Raw genomic sequence first — 20,616 nt, 5'->3', positions numbered from 1 at the left:
ATGATGTTTCCTAAAACCCCTATGGGCAAGTCAGAGTTATCATTCCTGTTTTACAGAAAGGAGAAGTGACTTGCTCAAGGTAGCAGAGCTGGGATGTGTTCTTAGCTCTTTAGGGCAGGAACCTTGGGTGAGATTCTGTGCTATGTTCCTAAGAGTTTTTAAGCCACCTTTGTGCCCTCCTGATCCTGAGCTACTCTGTGGGCTGGAGGGTTTCAGAGCAGCCCTTAGCATAATTTTGACAGCCCTGGGGGCTTGTCTAAGTCACAGCAGCCGCCTAGGATTGCCCCATGGGCTGCTGCACTGCCTGGAGTCTCTGCAGCAATGCGTGCCATGTATTTGTGCCTGGCATGCCTTCTCCTGCCTCTGGCATGCCCCCTAATGCCAAGGCTTGCAAAGGGTCCTCAGATGCATTCCTGCACTGGGCAATCCTTTTAGAGCCCTTTTACATTGCTCTGGCTGTCTTATCCAATGTAAAGGGGCTGAAGATCTTGGCCCCCTCTTCAGACCTGTCTGTAAAATGCCTAGCACACTCTTGACGCTATACAAATAATAAATAAGGCTGGGTCTACACTGCCACTTTCAGCGCTAAAACTTTAGTCGTTCAGGGGTGTGAAAAAACACACCCGTGAGCGACAAAAGTTGTAGCACTGAAAAGCACCAGTATAGACAGCGCATTATCACTGGGAGCTGTGCTCCCGGTGATAAAACTACCCCCCCTCGTTCGGAGTGGGGTTTTTTATATCGCCAGGAGAGCTCTCCCCCCGCGATAAAGCGCGTGTACACTGCCCACGTCTCACGTTACCGCGGCCACGCTGTGCAGTGTAGATATACCCGAAGAGCCTTAAGTCCTGACTGCCAGCCAGGCCCCTGCTCTAATCCCACCCATTCGATTTTCCCTCCTCCAGTCCCTTCCCCCCGCTTTAACTTTCTCTGCAGTCCCTTCGTGAATAAGTAGGGACTTTTCCCTAAACTTCTTCCACACCAGGACATAGGCTGTGACCTATTGGTAGCTATCCCAGCCCCATGTGTGTGTGGAGGGGAGCCCCTCGGGCACACGCGATCCGAAATAAAAGTGCTGCTCAAGAGAGAGGGTTTAAGCTTCACTGTTGGAATGAACTGTAGGATTCAGCCCTAACGACTCTTTGTCCATCCTGCAGCTCTTTAGAGTCAAAAAGACGCAGACAGGCCGGAGAGGGCGAGGAGCAGGCACTCATTTACCACATCTCTGGGTAACCAGGAAGGGTGGGGGGCAGGGTACGTGGCAGGAGCCAGAGTTTCTCTTTTAAATGACACAAACCCAAACTGGCTGGGCTGTTTGATGCCGCCACAGAATATTCCGGGCTGGTGTGAGCGTGTCCTTGGCACTCCCTGCTTCCTCAGCACAAACGGTCCCACCGTGAGAGGGGAGTTTCACAACCCCCAGTGCAAACTAAGCAGCAAGCTGCACATTTCCTGGTAGACTCTGCTTTCACTCTCCATCTTACAAAGGGTTTTTCTTCGTACGTAGCCAGAGGCCTTTCCTCCCTGCAGCCTTGTGACTCTGACAGATCGCTCTCTGTGCGTGTGTGTGTGTGTGTGTGTGTGTGTGTGTATGTGTGTGTGAGAGAGAGGATTCTTCATCACCCAGGAAAGCAACACTGTGGGTGGAAGAAGGGAAGTTTCAGACCTACCATATCGCACCCACTTCTCTTACTTACTGAATGCTGATTGTGTGTGGTGCTGTACAAAGAGAAAGACGCACAAGCCATGCAGCACAGTTGAGGATGATACTTTGGCAAAGGGTTCAGTACCACAGCAGTGCAGGGTGTTGTTGGTTTGTTGCCGAAAGGCTTCATGGAAGATGTCTTATTTTAAGGCAGCTTTAAAAGTATCTGTGTCCAATCCTGCTCTCATTTAAACAGAGAAGAGCTGGAAGATCTGAAGTCATTAGTCATTCCAGATTTATGCCAGTTTCAGTGAGAGCAGAATTTGACCCTCTCATTTGGGGTTTGCCCTCTGTTTCACTCTGGCTTTTAAAATCTCCCTCATTTTTTTTTTCATTTCTTTCTAAGGCAAACAGTCAGAACAGGAGACCACCCCAATGCCATGTGATTTCTTTGTAATTCCTAGGTATGAATAAGCTGATCTGCAGATTCGGGAGAATTTCCCATTGGCTCCCTTCCTCCCTCCCTTAACAGCATAATTCCTTGTTTACTCTCCTTCCCAACAAGGGTTTTCTTCAGTTTGAATAAAAACAAACCGTTGGGTCTGAACTGCTCTTTGGTCAGGAACACGCTGAGCGAGTGGGAGCCTATGAACTCCTGGCAAAGGCTGAGGAAACTCTCCACAAAGAAACACCTCTATTGATCAGACTTTGTTTTCAGACAGATGGTATGTCTGGACCATGGCAGACTCAGAGGTGTCGAAAGCCACTTATATTGGTCAGAACTGGGAATCCCTTCCAGACTGTAAAAGGCAGGCAAAGGTTCTGAGGGATTTTAGGGGTGGAGGGGGAGAGGAAGATGGCCATCCAACTAAATAGACATGAAAGGATCCTCTTGACAATCCGCTCAAATCCACCCTGGCCTCTCCCTGCCCTTTTTGTGTCCTGACTCCTGGTATAGAGGCCTGTGCAGAGAAACAAATGTCCAAATATGCAAATGTGCTTTGCTCTCAGAAATGATCTTACGGTGTGATTGTGGCTAGAAGATATTGACAAAACTCTACTCTTCTTGTCAAATGGATAATTGTGGTCTGTCCAGTTACAATCTGAAAATCAACAGGGAACAACAAACCTTTCCATGCTGCTTTAATATGCACTTCCTAGACATGTCAGATTTTTCTGCTCCATTCCTCCGTACAACAAGAGGCAATGTCTTTCCTGCTTGGCCACCAGGCTTTTAACAGGAGACAAAGTTGGCAGAGCCCCAGGGGTACAAAACACACTCCCATACTCAAAAGTAAATGGTAGTTCTGCATCTTCTGCATTAATGCGGTAAGAGTATGGGTTGCAATAGCAGTCCTCTTTTAGCCATCACCCAGTTTTGTACTGGAGTGATAAAGAGTGCAGGCTACATTTTGCCTCAGAGAAGAGTTACAGGGTGAACAAATCACTTCATTATTCTTTCTAAGAACTATGTAGAAAAGGGGTAGCCAAACGGTGGTCCAAGGAGTTTTCCAGTGCATCTCACAGTCACTCTTATGTCTAATAAAGAGGTGCATCCTTCAGAGCTACAGGGCTCAGCATACAATATCTCACCTTGATCCCAGCAGATGTTAAAAACAAGCATGACTGTGATATACTTAATTTTATGCAAATTTGGTGTGGCCCTCAAGTTCCGGTTAGGGAAGGTCTTTGTCATTTTGGGGATTATCCTGCTTGTAAATGTCTTTTTTTTGTGTGGTGGGATTATGTGCTGGTCCTGTCATCATTTTCAAGAGCTCTCAAGGTTTGATTAGATGGTGCCGAAACATCCTGGAGAGTTGGTCTGCAATTTTTTGATATGTAGTGGCAACCAGGTATCGGCTGTTACTGTTTTGTGGTACCAAAGTGTCATCAAGACTTATGATGAGCTGATGTGGGGCAGAGGCATCATCAGGCGGTGTATGGCACTGATATATAGATATGGTGTGGCGCTGAGGTTTCATTGCACGCTGTGTTGTGCTGACATGTGAACGTGGCATGGCACCGAGGTGCCACCGGGCATTGTGTGTTGATGGCACGATGGCATATCATGGCACTCCGTGGTGAGTCCGGCTGCCATGACATGGAACCACGGTGTCAAAGGGGAGCGTGTGTGCCGCTGGCATGTTGTCATCAGTGTCATGGGCCAACGTGTGTCAATGACATGTTGAGATGTCATCGTACTGTGACGCCATAGCTGTAAGCAAGCTGCAGTGGCTGAGTCTGTCAACAAAGGAAAGGACCAGCCTTGAGACGGGGCAAAGCTTGGGCTGCGCCTCCTCACTTCCAGGCCCCTCCAGAGAAACGAGGGGCCCACCCCCTGCCATTTCACCCCAGTTACAGACGTTTAGGGGGCCCCCCTGAGCTCAGCGCACATTAGGGTGACCAGATAACAAATGTGAAAAAGCACGACAGGGGGTGGGGGGTAATAGGTGCCTATATAAGAAAAAGTCCCAAATATCAGGACTGTCCCTATAAAATCAGGACATCTGGTCACCCTAGTGCACGTGTTCCTGCTCTTCCCCCCCCCGCCATGAGCCCTGCCCACTTCGCTGGCCACGGGCCCATATCCAAAATGGCCGCCGTGGCGGCCGAGCGCCGTCACGTGACGAGCCGCGCCGCGAGCGCGGGGGCGGGTCTTCCCGGCCCCGTGCGCCTGCGCAGTGAGCGCGGGGGCCACTCGCCGCCGAGGGGAGTCCGCAGAGCGGCGGCTCGTTCCGCCGCTGAGGGGATCCGTTTGTCTCCGCAGGCAGCCGCGCCCCGCCCCGCCATGGGCTCCGAGAAGGACTCCGAGTCCCCCCGCTCCTCCTCCATCCACGCGGCCGCCCCCCAGTGCCCCAAGCCCGGCGGCCGCCGCCGCCGCCGCCTCTCCTTCCAGAGCGTCTTCTCCGCCGCCGCCGCCTCGGCCTCCGGCGGGGTGCGGGGCCGCCGCCGGGCCAAGGCCGAGCCGCCGCCGCCCCCCGCCCCGGCTCTCCCGCCAGCCGCCCCGCCGGCGGAGGCGGCCCCGGCCGAGCCCCAGGCGGCGGCGGCGGCGGAGGCGGCCCCGGCCGAGCCCCAGGCGGCGGCGGCGGCGGCGGAGCTGGAGTGCCCGCTGTGCCTGGTGCGGCAGCCGGCGGAGAACGCGCCGCGCCTGCTCTCCTGCCCGCACCGCTCCTGCCGCGCCTGCCTCCGCCAGTACCTGCGCATCGAGATCACCGAGTCCCGCGTCAACATCTGCTGCCCCGAGTGCAGCGAGCGCCTCAACCCCGCCGACATCCGCCTGCTGCTCAGCGACTCGCCGCGCCTCGTCGCCAAGTACGAGGAGTTCATGCTGCGCCGCTGCCTGGCCGCCGACCCCGACTGCCGCTGGTGCCCGGCCCCCGACTGCGGGTGAGTCCCGGGGCGGGGCGGGGCTGGCACCCCCTTCTTGGGGGGGCGGGGTGGGGAGAGCCCGGGGGGCGGCGGGGCTGGCACCCCCTTCTTGGGGGGGGCGGGGGTGGGGAGAGCCCGGGGGGCGGCGGGGCTGGCACCCCCTTCTTGGGGGGGGCGGGGGTGGGGAGAGCCCGGGGGGCGGCGGGGCTGGCACCCCCTTCTTGGGGGGGGCGGGGGTGGGGAGAGCCCGGGGGGCGGCGGGGCTGGCACCCCCTTCTTGGCGGACGCGGGGAGAGCCCGGGGGGCGGCGGGGCTGGCACCCCCTTCTTGGGGGGCGCGGGGCTGGTGTGTGTGTGTGGGGGGGTGTCTGACCTTGATAGAGCCCTGAGGATAGTGAGTCTGACTCTGGGGAGGAACAAGGGGTCTGTTCCCAGGGAAGGGGGATGAACTGTAGAAGTGCAAAATTGTCTCTAACTTGAGAGGGACAGTTTCAGAGTAGCAGCCGTGTTGGTCTGTATTCGCAAAAAGAAAAGGAGGACTTGTGGCACCTTAGAGACTAACAAATTTATTAGAGCATAAGCTTTCGTGAGCTACGTTTCTGATGAAGTGAGCTGTAGCTCACGAAAGCTTATGCTCAAATTTGTTAGTCTCTAAGGTGCCACAAGTCCTCCTTTTCTTTATGAGAGGGACGGGATCCTGCCTTCCCTTTCTCATGGAATCCTGAAGGGGAAGGATCTGACTCTGCTACAGGCAATGGAGGTTGCCTTGGCTGTGCTGGGAGGTGGGTTCCCCTGCTGTCAGGAGTTGCTGAAGGGAGTCACTGCCTTTGTTGAATGGTGGGGATATAGGATCTGTCTTGAGTTTGCTGCGGCTCTGCCAGGCTGCTGTCTTGGGAAGGTGGGAAGGGACCCTGGGCTTTTAACTGGGACTTCTGCAGGAAAAATTGTGAAACAGATCCAGAAACATACCTGTTTTCTTTCTTTCTAATAATGCTGTTAGTAAAAGTAGTGGTGTGGCAACATCTCCATTTTCCTCACGGCCATTCATTATAAGCTGCTTGGAAAGGAAGGGGCATACAGCTTTGCTTATGTGTAGGACGTAAGTTGTAAGACCACAGCAGAGGGAGATGTGCCAGTCATTGTAGACTAAAGGTGCCAAACTGAGCTCTTTGTAAATAATTGGTAGTATGGGGGTCGGACTATAAAACTGTCATGTTCTGACTTTGAGCTGTGGTGAGTCACTTGCCCTTTCTTTGCCTCAGCTTCTGTCTTTAAAATAAGGATAGTACTGTTTACCTACCCATGGAAAGTCTTTAGATGAAAAGCCCCATAAAAGTTTTTTAATATTTAGTATTACAGTGACACATAGGACTGTTTCTTCTGTAATAAGCCTATTCATCCCCCTAGAAGCACTCCTCTGTAAAGAAAGGAGCATGGTCTAGTGGCTTACATGAATTTTTATAGGTTTCAGAGTAGCAGCCGTGTTAGTCTGTATTCGCAAAAAGAAAAGGAGTACTTGTGGCACCTTAGAGACTAACAAATTTATTAGAGCATAAGCTTTCGTGAGCTACGTGATCTAGAGCAAGTCACTTAACCTCTCCTTAGCCAGCTGTGAACTAGACTATGTATACTTGACCCTGGGAGGAGGGTTGATTCTTAATAAATATTCCAAAAAGTACTTGGAGATTTTTACTAAGTATTAAGTTAAATCAGAGCCCCCATCTTGCCAAAATCCTCTTCCTGCCCATACTTTTCTATGTTTTGCAGATACCTAGACATTTTTTTATAGATTCAGGTGGATAGGCTTTAGTTTGTATAGGAGGCTAATAACTGGTTATTGGTCAGTGCTCCCTCACTGTAAAGCTGATGTTACAAACCAAGGGAAGTGAGACCATGGGTTGTAGGAGCATGGAAAAGTTAGATATGAAGTGCCACTTTTCCAGAGAATGTTTCAGAATTAATTCCTAGGGGTTTTCTGTTATAATCACATCCTTGTTTCTCTAATTTAAAAGCAAGCTTTTTTCTGAAATAATGGGAAGTATGTGTGCTGCTGAGAGCTAAAATAGAGTTGGTGAACTATAGAAATTATTTCCACACAGTTTGTACATAGGCAGCTTACAAAAGGTTTCAAAATAAACTATAGAGTTGATATCCCCTCCCCTTCCTCTTAGAAACCAACAAGCTGGGATGGGTCACTTTGTGGAACTCGGCCAGTAGATAGGGCATCCCTGCTATCTTTCTTGTTAGTGACACTTTAACAAAGGCTGTCAGAGTCAGTCCTGAGGTGTGAAGAGAGTTTATTTACCCTAAACTCATTCTTCCTGGTAGACTTGTCTAGTTGTCCTTGTGTAAAGCCATTAATACCAGTTATTTTAGTGCCTGGATAGATGGTTCACTTTCCTGTGGCACTGGTGGGTGAGCTTGAATGGCTAGTATGAAGGACTGGTGAGCAGACTTGTTCTCAGAAGTTCTGATGAATGTTATGCCCTCTCCTTACCACATCACATCCTATTCAGGAGTGTGGAGAGTTGAGTCTTGTTTCTCTCCAGCCATACATGCAGTTTTGAGAATAATTTGCCAAGAGTCTACGGGACAGATGTGTTCCAAAACACAAGCCATGTGGCATGCAGCATTCTGACTGGCATGCCTCTGCATCCCACCCATGCGCCAAACAACTTCGTAAGTGAGGAAGCTTAGCTATGCTGTCTAGAAAGGTAAAATCTAGATGTAACATTAGAATCTGTTTCCATGGCAGTGCTGGTCCTTTGGAGCACCATCAGCTCTTCAGACAAATGCAGATTTTTGTCCGCTCATTGCAATCAGCTGGTGCTGCTGTCTGGTATATGTCTCACTATATCCCTACTAAAGGCTTAGGGAAACAACTGAACTGTGTAGGCTGAAACTAAGTGAAGGAAGCAGCTGAACATGATTGTGGTGAGGCAAGCAGTCCCTCAGAGCAAATGGAAGAGCAGGCCAGGCATCTCAGCTGTGTGAGAGTAGGCTAGGAGCAGCACTCTATAGTAATATTGGGGTTTAAGGTAGAGGCTTGCAGCCAGACCTGGGATGTGGAAAGGTCAGGATACTCCTTGTCATGCCAACAGCTGTAGTTATATCTGGAAGTGACTAATTGTTAAACTGCAGGGATGTGTCAAAGGCCAGGTGAAGAAGGAGGCACACATGTTAACCATTCAGACCCTGCAATGCTTGGTGTAGCTGGATGCCATTCGTGTTCTGGGTAGAGCCTTTGATTGGCCTCTTTAGCTGGACTTAAGAATTCAGTCTGGTTTGGGGTTTGGTTTTTTTTGTTGTTGTTCGTTTGTTTTTAAAGGCTAAAAAGCATGTATTTCACTCCACACCAGTGAGCTTGTTGCTGTTAGTTGCTATTTTAACTCTGGGAGTAAAAATTCAGTGCTTAGTAACTGTTCTGGGACTTTGGCATGTGTTTTTGTTTTTTTTAAAAAAACAGAACGGTCTGAGATGGCCAGAAAAGCTTCAGAATTATCTAATGCAGGGTCAAGTTCAGTACATGGTAAAGCTTCTTAATGAGCTCTCCTGGGATTCCTGGTAATATAGTTGTCAGGCCCCAAAATGGCTATAATGGCTGGCATCAAAGTGTTTTCTTTAGAAGCTGTTAATGTCCTACACTTGAATGTCTCCCTGCTAAGGAGTTCGCTGTAGCCTACTGGTAGGAGGTGAGGTTGTGTGGGTAAGATCCCTCTAACAAAATGTTCAGTAATCAAATGTAGGTTGAGTTAATATCTTTCCTAGGTTGCCTGCATCCTCTCTCTCCTCTAGCATTGGTCTTGAATGCTAGAAATACAGTAACTGTTTGCACATGGAGGCCCTACAGTCCTGTCTTTCAGTTTCTGATCGTCAGCAGGGAGGCATTGTTTGTCTTTAACAGTTATGCTGCACCTAGGCAGGGTCAAGTTGCTCAAACTCCCACGGGATATGAATCACTGTGGTATGACACATTCAGCAGTTCTCTCACTGCTGCTTCGGAAGCTGCAATGCTGCTTGAATTCCACAGGCTCTAAAAATAAACCAATGGCGAGAGAGAATATCTTCACTTATAACACACATACTGCAGAAAAGAAAATAAGTCACCCTGACTTCTGTCAGTGTTTAAAGTCAGCTTCCCTAGAGCAGTGCTCTGTGTAGTGCATTTGGAGCTCATCCATGTGAGCTTCCTTGTAGATGTGCCAGCTAAATCTCCACATTACCAGCTCAAACACATGGTAATCTCCCCCCATGCTCCCCTCTTCTTCTCAGTCTTCTAATTCTTTCTGTAATTGGTTAATTTAAGACTGACCTATGAGAAAAGCTGCAGAAAGCCAAGCCATGCTTTCAACTGTAGTTCCTGCTAAATTGGGAGGATATAAGCGGAGAACTGTTCTGCATAAACGCTTCTTCCTCTAGAGATCACCCAGGGCTCCCTTCCTGAAGTAGCTGCAGCTCTAAACTCCTTTTGTACACTTTTTTTACAAAAACAGTGATTGGCACTTTTTTTTATATGACAAAACAAAGATACAATTTAGTTTCATTAGGTCCTTCTGGAGCTCCTCACACTTCTTTCTGGGCTTGATTAATGGAAGCAATTAAGACAACTAGCAGATGAATGTCAGTATAAACAAATGGAAGGTAGTGAGCACTGGAAGGAGCAAGCTGAGTTGGTCATAGGGAGCAGAGTCTGAATTGGCCATATCCACTGAAGCAACAGAACTTGTAGACTTGGAGGTCAAGAAATAAGGAGTAAACTTTTAACAGTGAGGTTAATTAATCATTGGAACAATTTACCAAAGGTCATGATGGATTCTTCATCACTGGCAATTTTTAAATAAAGACTGGATATCTTTTTAAAGAACACTTTAGGACTTTTTCCAGGAAGCTGTATGACCTTTGTTATACAGGAGGTCAGCCTGGAAGATCACAATGGTCCCTTCTGGCCTTGGAGTCCATAAAGAGAGAAATCTGTTCAGTATGCAGTGGTGGTCAAGAGAAGGCTGTCAACAGGTACAGAGAGGAACATTAGATACACCATTGTATAAATGACATCCTTGCCTCATGTAACTTAATGGTGGTCACCTAACCTCAAAACCCATAATAGAAAAGATCCTTGGAATTGGAGAAACCAAGAATTTAAAGAGAGCTTATACAGAAAGAGCAAGCTTCCATATTGGGAGAAATAGTAAAGCTTAATTTGGAAAGGAGACAAGCAAGAGGACTTGATAGTTAGTAACCCCAGTCAAGCATTATGATTTACCTGTCCCATAGTTAGGGCCCTACCAAATTCATGGTTCATTTTGGTCAGTTTCAGTCATCGGGTTTTAAAAATAGTAAATGTCATGATTTCAGCTATTTAAATCTGAAATTTCACGGTGTTGTAGTTGTAGGGGTCCTGACCCAGAAAGGAGTTGTGGGGGGAGGGTGTCACAAAGTTGTTGTGGGGGCGGGGTTGCAGTACTGCTACTCTTCTGCAATGTGGCACTGCCTTCAGAGCTGGGCGGTCGGAGAACGGCGGCTGCTGGCCAGGAGTCCAGCCACTGCCAGCAGCAGTAAGGATGGCATGGTATGGTATTGCCACCTTTACTCTGCTGCTGTGTGCAGAGCTGGGCCCTCACTCAGCATGCGCTGCTCTCCCTTAATTGCTACCTTTACTTCTGAGCTGCTGCTCTCCAGCCACCCAGCTCTGAAGGGAGCACAGAAGTAAGAGTCGCAATACTGCAGCCCCCTAAAATAACCTTATGGGCCCCCCCGCAACTCCCTTTTGGGTCAGGACCCCCAATTTGAGAAACCTTGGTCTTCCCCAGTGAAATGTATAGTATAGGGTGAAAGCACACAGAAGACCAAGTTTCATGGCGGGAGACCAGATTTCACTGTCCGTGACACATTTTTCATGGTCGCAAATTTGGTAGGGTCCTACCCATAATACAAAATTGCATTAATCTCCACTATATAAAAGTAATCCTCTTTTACTCACTGCTGTAGGCTACTGAAACATCTGTTTTAAATATTAAAGTGAAGAAACAACTATGAAAGAGTAGGTTTCAGAGTAGCAGCCGTGTTAGTCTGTATTCGCAAAAAGAAAAGGAGTACTAGTGGCACCTTAGAAACTAACAAATTTATTTGAGCATAAGCTTTCCTGAGCTACAGCTCACTTCATCGGATGCATTCAGTGTAGCACCTCTAATTGGACCCTAGCTAGGTTAAAAATGACAAGGATAACTGATCTTGAGCTTCAGGGTGTAAAACTGCATCAGCTAAGGTCAAGGAGAACTTATTTTTCCTTTTGCATGTCTCCATCCCTATGCGTATCCATGGTAGGATTGCTCAACTGGTCAGTTGAATTAGGGTGATGTCTCAGAGGACGGTATCGTTATCTACCTGATTAGATAGTGGTATATTCTAGCCAAAGTAGATGTCTGAGTACTTTACAACTAATCCTTTATCAACCTGACGAAGGTGCTTCAGAATTAGTTGTTAAAGTAGGTGTATGTAGGCTGCAAATGTGTATTGTGCCAAACAAATAACATGCTTCTGTCCTGAAAAGGCTGTTGTTCTGAATGCATAGGAGGAAACTAGCTAGGGATCCGTCTACTAAAATTCAGCTGCCTCTGAGGTTGGGTGGCAGTGGCTATTCAGCAGCAAATCTCGGTGTTACCCAACAGATGGGCCACTGAAGTGTTCTGGTATATCGATTCCTCTGTTCCTAAGATAACTTTCTGGCTTTACTGATTCTGGTATCTTTGTCTTCCTCAGTTACGCTGTTATTGCCTATGGCTGTGCCAGCTGCCCCAAGCTGACTTGTGAGAGGGAAGGCTGTCAGACTGAGTTCTGCTATCACTGCAAACAGATATGGCATCCAAACCAGACCTGCGATATGGCCCGTCAGCAAAGGGCTCAGACGCTGCGGGTACGGACTAAGCACGCCTCAGGCCTCAGTTATGGACAGGAATCTGGACTGGGTATGAATTAACAACCTTCTCATTAGTCAGTATGAATTACATCTGTGAAGCCAGGAAAGAGATCCACCTGTTTTGCAGCACTTCCTGGAATCAAAGTGTGGGGTATTAACACCTGGCAGGGAGCACAACCACTTGGCACAGATGAAGGACACCAGCAATATTGGATTTGGTCAGCTCTGATGCTCAACACAGCTTTCTTCCCTAGCCAGTAATGAAGTAAAAATATCTGGCCTGACAGGCTAGTTCCACAAACTACTAATGGAATTAAAATTTGAGGTTCCACAATTGCAGGACCTAATTGCATATAGTCACCTTATTCTACATGTAGTACCTCCTGACCCGTTACAATAAGCAGCTACTTTTTGGTCTGCTTTGATCTTTTAGATGTTCTTAAAGCTCTTGCCGATCTCAATCTCAAACAGGAGGAAAAAAAGGGAAATTTTACCCTCTCAGAATGTGAGCTCCATTTTGTCTGCTGCTGTGAGCAATAGCAGCACTAATACTTAACCCAGAGTAGGGAATTTAGTCCTAGCTCTGATAAGTATTAGTAATACCGTTATTTATAGGAGAGAGATGCCAAACCATTTGGCTGGTAAAGAGCTGCACTCTAGATCAGCGTATCTCCTGATTAAATAGTGCTTTTAAAAAGGTATCAGTGATTCAGAAAGTGAACCATAAGATCAGTTAATAGATTCCTTCTCCCCTAAACAAAGCATGTATCTTCTCCTAGCATGCTACTCATTATAAACGCATTGTTCCATTTGCACAATAGCTGGCTTCTGTGTGAGGCTGTAAATGTTTTAAAGGTGGCTCAGCTGTTACTCCAGACTAAAATATGCCTGAAATGTACAGAGCCCTGATAATGGACACCATAAACATTGCAACCACTGCAAGACAAAATTCCTAACACAAACCAACAAGCAAAAATCAACCACTGATCACTATTTGCTGCCAAAGGGAATTTGTGGAAGTGAGGCCCTTAACAGAACTTAGCCATCAGCCCTGGGGAGATTAACTCCAGAAAGAGAGGTTCCCTCTGTGTAGTATAAGTTGGTCTCAGAGCAGCTGAGTCCCAGACTGTTCAGGGCTTTAAAGATTGCTACCAGCACATTGAACTGTACAGGGAACGATTGCATAACTTTGATCACAGATGACGTTTTAGTGACTTATTTTGTAAATGGCTATAAAGGGGCATCTGTCCATCTCCTTGTTGTGTAGTAACTGGTGGATGCCAGTCCCTTTAAATGACTAAGTACCCAACTGCGGGCACAGATTAGATACTTACCCACCGATACACTAAGATTTTCATCTGTAATCGGACACAATTTACACCCACAAAGAGGCATATGCCTTTCAAAAGTGTGGGTCATAATTTCTCTGCTGTCTTGTCCTCCGGAGAGAAGAACATAGAGAACGCTCTTGGCCCTGAAATCATGTTAGTGGTGAAGTTTAAAAATGGCGGATGCTTGGCTAGCTAGTGTAGGGCAAGCACAACTCTTTCATAATCGCTTCCTTTTATGATGTAGAAAACACGTTTTAAAATGCTGTTCTACCAGGTGTACACTGGCCAGGCAAACAATGCTAACTTGTTTTAGAGGAATTAAGTGTCAGCATAGAGGTGGCTCCCTGCCTTTATCCTGTAGTAGTGAAGGATGTAATCAGAACCAGACACCTTTGCTTTATCTCTTTGATTAAGGAGAATAATAATCTGTTCGCCTAGATGGACAGAGTTTGACATGCATTATCTTCTTGAGCCCACCCTCCCCAAACAAAAGAACCCCAGTAAATTCCTGAAGATGGCTAAGGTGTACAGAAACTGACTTGATCCCTTCCTTCTTCCCCAAAGCCGATGACATCAAGCCATGTCCACGTTGCAGTGCTTACATTATCAAGATGAATGATGGGAGCTGTAATCACATGACTTGCGCAGTGTGTGGCTGTGAATTCTGCTGGCTGTGTATGAAGGAGATCTCAGATCTGCATTACCTCAGGTGAGATGGGGAGCAGAGTCCTCTGGGCCTCCTGTTGCTAGAGTATGATGTTTGTTTATATTTTTGTATTTAATGTATTTTAATTTTTCCAGCTCCTCTCAAACATCTCCCCCCCCCCCCCCACACACACACATTCCTGATCAATTGGAATAGGAGGAAAGCTCTGAGTTTCCTCACAACAGTACTGCACAATGGTCCCTCCTGACTGTGGGTGGTCTCCGCTGATGGAACAGTGTGAGGAAGCTCTTAATGGGATGAATGTTCAGTGTATCCCCTTCACACTGGGGGGGGGGGCATCCATTCTTGAGGGTCAACTGGATCTGGGGAGAAGGAGCCTTTCTTGCACAGTATCCACTCATTCCCACGTGCCATATTTTTATGTGAATATTGAAAAGACAACTAATTTCCCCTACAGTCCCTCTGGTTGCACGTTCTGGGGCAAGAAGCCGTGGAGTCGCAAGAAGAAAATTCTCTGGCAGCTGGGCACATTGATTGGTGCCCCTGTAGGCATTTCCCTCATTGCTGGCATTGCCATTCCTGCCATGGTCATTGGCATCCCAGTGTACGTTGGGAGAAAGGTAAGCATGTTGGGGTGGAGATCAGAACTAATGGAATGAGCAGACTGAAACATTCTCTCTTGGGAATCATAGGTGTTTGTCAAGGACTTTAGGCTAATGGTAAGTGTGGGATCTTTCCATACAGCTGCTGGAAACCCAGCTGGCTGTTAGGCCAACTGAGGATCACTATTTCTTGGGTTTTATACCTAGTGAGTTTGGAAAGTATGATGGCTTGACAGTCCTGGAGACTGAAGTTCTCAGTCAAACGAATATGTGCCTCACGGGCACTGACAGTGCAAGGTTCACGTTGCTCTGGCAGTATGCCTCTACCTTGAACCCAGCGCATCCCTGTAGAGAGGGGAACTGTGTATCTAATTCTTGGCCTCTGTGGTGGCTCTTGAACCCTGATCCCTCACCTCACTTCACACAAGTTATCAACCAGATCTGATGGTAATGCCTGTCCACCAATAGAGGCAGGCAAAGGGACTGGATGACTCGGGGAACATGAAGCCTCTGACCTCTAGTCACTGGTACAAATCCAGGACAGACTGGTAGACAGTCATTAGGTGAAGAGGGAGAAACAGTGCTGCAATGGAACTTTCTCCAGCTTCTCCTTACCTCTGAACAGATGCACTGGCTACATCTGATTGAGGGGGTCTGTGGGTGGGATGGAGGTACATAAGATTGGTCATCAAACCAATGGCCCATCTAGCCCCGTATCCTGTCTTCATCAGTGGCCAATGCCAGATGTTTCAAAGGGAATGAACAGAACGGCAGGAGTTTTTTTAGTGATCCATCACCTGTTTTCCAGTCCCAGCATTTGGAAGTCAGGGGCTTAGGAAAACCCAGAGCGTGGGGTTGCACAACTGACCATGTTGGCTAATGCCCATTGATGGACCTATCCTCATCAGTGGCTATTATGGGGGATTTTAAGAGTCATGTTACTAGCATGTGTGGCAAAGTTGTAAGGTCATGAGCATACTAGTTTTTCATGCTAGTGGATGCTCGGTGGCCAGGCTGTCCGTTTTTTCACCTGTTGTTCCCTGCTCTCCCCAGATCCACAGCCGTTATGAGGGAAAGAAGACATCTAAGCACAAGAGGAACTTGGCCATCACCGGTGGGGTCACCTTGTCTGTCATTGCATCCCCAGTTATTGCTGCTGTCAGTGTTGGTAAGTAGACAAGGCTGATTTTCCTTGTGGTCAGACATTGTTCATAGCTCTGCTCCTCATTTGTCACTCTACTATTCTGACAGATATTGGGCAGGAATGACCAAGGGTAGCCCACAAATTCCTACAATATCCCTGTTGGTTGCTTTCCCACTTATCTAACATGCTGCCTGCAGAGGCTGCAGGTCCTGGTGTCTGTGGCTTAAGACTGAGCACTGTGTAAAATGCTCCCTGTAGCGTTAGTACCCACAGTTCAGCCAAAGAAACTGGTTTTTATGCAAGTTTGATATGCTGGCAAGCTGCCACCGCAATCTTCATGGAGTCAACTTGTTCCTTGGCCCTATCCCGAGACTGGGATTGTTCCGCTGCAGGTTTCCTAACTCGATGCTGGAATTGGGTTCCCTTGTGCTGTAGTGTGATGGTCACAGCCATTATTTGTATGATGGTAACACCTAGGAACCCAGTCATGGACCAGGACCGCATTGTGCTAAGCGCTGTGCAAACACAGAACAAAGAGGTGATTCCAGAGAGTTCATGCTGCCTATCCTGCATGCCGCAATCTCGTTGTCATCTGATATTCCTCTTGACCCACTGTGTCCTCTGTTGCAGGTATTGGAGTCCCCATCATGCTGGCCTATGTCTATGGTGTTGTGCCAATTTCTCTCTGCCGAGGAGGTGGCTGTGGAGTCAGCACAGCCAATGGGAAGGGAGTGAAAATAGAGTTTGACGAAGATGATGGACCCATTACAGGTGATTAACTTTTCACTGTCTGTCTGTGTAATCTGAAGGGCTGGGAGGAAACAAGCAAGGCCTCACTTTGGTACTGTCCCTTGGGATTAATTGGGATGGATAATCAGCCCTTTTCAGTATGTCAAGATTTCTAGCTTTCACTTCCTTGCCATTGTTTCAAAGCTAACCCTTCAGTGTACACCCTGCACTCTTAACACAAAGCTTGTGTGTGAAGCACCATAGTGCTTTTCCCAGTCCTCTTCCCTGCTGCAGAATTAATCTGAAATCAGTCTTGAAAGTGTTGCTGTGTGACGTGTAACTTTAACCCAGGGATGGGCAAACTTTTTGGCCTGAGGGCCACATCTGGGAATATAAATTGTATGGCAGGCCATGAACGCTCACAAAATTGAAGGTGGGGTGGGGGGGAAGGCTCTGGGGTGAGGCCAGAAATGAGGAGTTCAGGGTTAAGGAGGGGACTCTGGGCAGGGGCAGGAGAGTGGGGTGCGGGAGGGGGTGAGGGCTCTGGCTGGGGAATAGGCCTTTGGGGTGTAGCTCTGGGCTGGGACCAAGGGGTTTGGAGGGTGGGAGGGGAATCAGGGCTGGGACGGGGGGTTGGGGTGCAGGAATGGGTGAGGGCTCCAGCTTGGGGTGCAGGCTCTGGGGTGGGGCTTGGGATGAGAGGTTTGGGGTGCAAGAGGGTGCTCTGGACTGGGATTGAGAGGGTGGGAGGGAGATCAGGGCTGGAGCAGGGGGTTGAGCGCAGCGGGAGGCTCCAGGCAACGCTTACCTCAAGCGGCTCTCGGAAGCAGCAGCATGTCCCTTCTTTGGCTCCATGTGGAGGCACAGCCAGGCGGCTGTGCATGCTGCCCCATCCGCAGGCACTACCCCTGCAGCTCCCATTGACTGTGGTTCCCAGCCAATGGGAGCTGCAGGGGCGGCGCTTGGGTGGGGGCAGAGTGTAGAGTGGAGCCCCCTGGCCGTCCCTACGTGTGGGAGCTGGAGCGGGGACATGTCGCTGCTTCTGGGAGCCACATAGAGCGGCCCTGACTCTGCACCCCAGCTGGAGCAAGGCAAGCCCTTCTCCCCAGCAGGAGCTTGCAGGCCAGATCCAGCCCACGAGCCGTAGTTTGCCCACCCCTGCCTTCACCCCTAACGGGATGCCAGTGGCAGTTCTTTTACACTGTTTAATGTTCAATGTATCTTCTTTGCCTGTCTCAGTGGCAGATGCTTGGCGAGCTCTGAAGAACCCTAGTATTGGTGAGAGCAGCATCGAGGGACTAACTAGTGTGTTGAGCACCAGTGGGAGCCCCACGGATGGGCTCAGTGTCATGCAGGGCAACTACAGTGAGACAGCCAGCTTTGCTGCCCTTTCTGGTGGTACCCTGAGCGGTGGAGTCCTCTCGGGCGGAAAGGGAAAGTACAGCAGGTAACTGAACTGACTCTGATCATGGCAGCAAAGGGGCTGAAGGGTCACAAGGCCTAGTCTGTGGGGAGGCTTGTTAGTTCGCCAGGGATCTGTTTGGTTAGTGGGTGGCGCCACTGATACTTGGGGTCTAATCTCAGTATCACTTTTTAAACCTCTTGACCTATGGTAGAATCAGGTCCAATAATCTCTGCTTCAGCTGTTCCCCAACCTTGTCCCTGTTGCAAGAACACCAAGTAAATAGCAGCCACAGCACAATCTGGTTTGGTTATCTTTCTCCCCCAGTCTTTCTAGCTCCTTGATGGCAGGAGATAGGGTTTGGGGTTGATTTGAAGAGCAGCAGAGATGGAAGTGCATCAGAAGTATACTAGTTTGCCATAGAAGGCTCTTGCAAACATCTTGCTGACATAGCCTAGTGCTTCAAATGTCTGTTATTCCCTAATAGCACTTAGTGATCAATACTCGGGAGGGCCTGCCTCCAGTTACAAGTTTATGCCATAGTTTTCCTCTGAACCTGCCTCTGAGTCATTCTGGCCATGTAATTGGAGACACGCATCGAAATTATAGCCCAGAATATAATCATAGCTGTGTGCTGGATCTGGAAATCCGCCTTGCACAGGAACTGCGTGAGTCATGGATATAAATCCAGTCTAACTTTGATATGGAAAACAGACTGAGGAAAGAGCTCAGCCAAATGGAGGCACTAACGAGGCTAACCTAAAAGATTAATCTGATTTTAAACTTCTTGGTGCAGACCTGGATTAGTGCACAGGGCCACCTGTCTCCACAGCTCCCACTTGCTAAATGACTATTGTTCCTGTAGTTTTAAGAAACGAGCTAAGCTGTTCTGTGGCCCCTGGCTGTGTTGATGACTCTGGATGTTTCCCAACTCTTCCCAGGTTGGAAGTGCAAGCAGATGTACAGAAGGAGATTTTCCCCAAGGACTCAGTCAGTCTCGGAGCAATTAGTGACAATGCCAGCACTCGGGCTATGGCTGGTTCCATCATCAGTTCATACAACCCACAAGACAGGTACCTAAACTGCCAGTGCACAAGAGTGTGGGTCATATGTGGGGTTGGGTAGGGTGCGGTTTGAGTAATGCGCACGTTGGGAACTTTGATCTTAATGATTGAAGGTATATGCAGACTCCCGCAAGCTTTCTTTTCCTTGGTTAGCTCAAGAAGCATTCTCCCTTCACCTTCCTTTCCATCTATGTTTGTAGTTCAGTATCATTTACCACCACTAGCAGAGCCTGTGTTGACGTCCCTGGGACAGCTCACTCACTTCAGTTCTTCTGTCCTGCAAACTTGGCAGAGAATCCCTTTTTCTAGCAAAGCATCACCTATGGTTGTCTGTACCTGTCTCTGTTGGAACTCTGTAGGTGGGATGATTGTACCATACGCATGGTGTTCATAACTGCACCACCTGTCCAAGTAGTGTCAGTGGTTCCTTCCACTATAGGACATGATTACGGGTTGATAATTGGAAACAATGGGACACGTACATGGGGAAACCCATTAAGCATGCATGGGTTCCAGAGACCGTCTGAATACCTTTAGGGTTATGTATCATCATACAGTAACCTGCCAAACCAGTTGGGCACCGCCCTTCCTTGCTAAGCAGTGCTCTTGTGTCTGGAGTTGTGGTGTGAAATTTCAACATATTTCCTCTAGCAAGGTCTCACTAGCTAGAAGGGAACATTTCCTTGGCTTAGTCTTGCACAGAATGAAGGCTTGGGATGGTTGGAAGTAACTGTATTCCCTAGAGGTTAGTGATAGGAATTTGGATCCAGGGTTGTTCCTGCCTGTGCCATAGAATCTGACTCAGTTTCCCTAATTACAAAAGGGGAATAATCTGAGCGTAAATTATTGTAGATTGCCTGTTGTCAGCATGGTGTGGTGAATGGCACTCCCATACTTGCCTCAGTCATGAAGCTTGCTGTTGAAAAAGTGCTCAAGGTAATGTGCTAATATTAATAACCTGAGACTTCCGCTGTAGCTGGTAACTAACCAAAGTGGTGCTTGTTTCTGCAGAGAGTGTAATAACATGGAGATCCAAGTGGACATAGAGGCCAAACCTAGTCGCTACCAACTAGTTAGTGGCAGCAGCACAGAGGACTCTCTCCACGTCCACACCCAGATGGCAGAAAACGAGGAGGAGCAGGAGCAGACATTCAAACACCAAAGTTGTGAGCAGAAAGACTGCATTGCCAGCAAAACCTGGGACATCACCCTGGCGCAGCCAGAGAGCATACGGAGTGACCTGGAGAGCTCCGACAGCCAGTCAGATGATGTGCCAGACATTACCTCGGATGAGTGTGATTCCCCCCACCCTCAGACTATAGCCTGCCCACAGACCCCAAAAGCCAGAGGTGCTGAGAGCCCAAGTGCCCATCTGAGCCAGTGTGCCCAAGAAGAAGGGCATAGGCCAGAGGAAATAGTCTCTAAACTGGAATGCATTGAAGCCAGAGTATGAAGTTGCCTCCTCCAGAGAAGCACGCTTACAGTCACTGCATCCTTTGTAGAGGGTTGTGTCCTTTGTTAGCTTCTGTTTCTGATTCTCTGGCCAGCTTCCCTGGTCTGACCCTGAGGGGAAAGATGCCATTTCTTACATGATTAAAAAAAAAAAAAAATCCCCCGCCATCATTTTTAATTTATTGGTTCAAGCGCTCTGAAAGATGTCTGAGTGTACATATGTATGTGTGCATATACTGTGTCTGCAAAAATACAATTAAAGAATTGTTTTAATAAAGATTTCTGTTGTAATTCGA

At 48.4% G+C, this 20,616-nt stretch overlaps 1 protein-coding gene and 1 long non-coding RNA gene across 2 annotated transcripts; one reads left to right on the top strand and one right to left on the bottom strand.

The window, feature by feature from the left end:
• Positions 1 to 2,771: 2,771 nt before the first annotated feature.
• Positions 2,772 to 4,978, bottom strand: LOC119845435. The gene is made up of 2 exons (XR_005289590.2): positions 4,842 to 4,978; positions 2,772 to 3,886 (listed from the first exon to the last, which is right to left on the bottom strand). It is a non-coding gene; the product is annotated as an uncharacterized LOC119845435 (long non-coding RNA).
• On the top strand, positions 4,331 to 20,616 carry RNF19B (ring finger protein 19B). Its single transcript, XM_038377705.2, has 9 exons — positions 4,331 to 5,032; positions 11,773 to 11,978; positions 13,825 to 13,969; positions 14,385 to 14,547; positions 15,583 to 15,697; positions 16,304 to 16,444; positions 17,642 to 17,849; positions 18,746 to 18,877; positions 19,880 to 20,616. The coding sequence occupies exons 1-9, from the start codon at positions 4,434 to 4,436 to the stop codon at positions 20,319 to 20,321; spliced, it is 2,151 nt and encodes a 716-aa protein (XP_038233633.1). The 5' UTR covers positions 4,331 to 4,433; the 3' UTR covers positions 20,322 to 20,616.

Source organism: Dermochelys coriacea, chromosome 19 (genome assembly GCF_009764565.3).
Source record: "Dermochelys coriacea isolate rDerCor1 chromosome 19, rDerCor1.pri.v4, whole genome shotgun sequence".
Classification (NCBI taxonomy): Eukaryota; Metazoa; Chordata; order Testudines; family Dermochelyidae; genus Dermochelys; species Dermochelys coriacea.
This window is presented reverse-complemented; position numbering and strand designations above follow the sequence as displayed.

Excerpts from the sequence above, each read along its gene's own strand:
- RNF19B (XM_038377705.2), top strand. The coding sequence starts at position 4,434 with ATGGGCTCCGAGAAGGACTCCGAGTCCCCCCGCTCCTCCTCCATCCAC. Across the intron at positions 13,970-14,384 it reads TCAGATCTGCATTACCTCAG|TCCCTCTGGTTGCACGTTCT; the intron begins GTGAGATGGGGA and ends TTTCCCCTACAG. Across the intron at positions 18,878-19,879 it reads TCATACAACCCACAAGACAG|AGAGTGTAATAACATGGAGA; the intron begins GTACCTAAACTG and ends TTGTTTCTGCAG.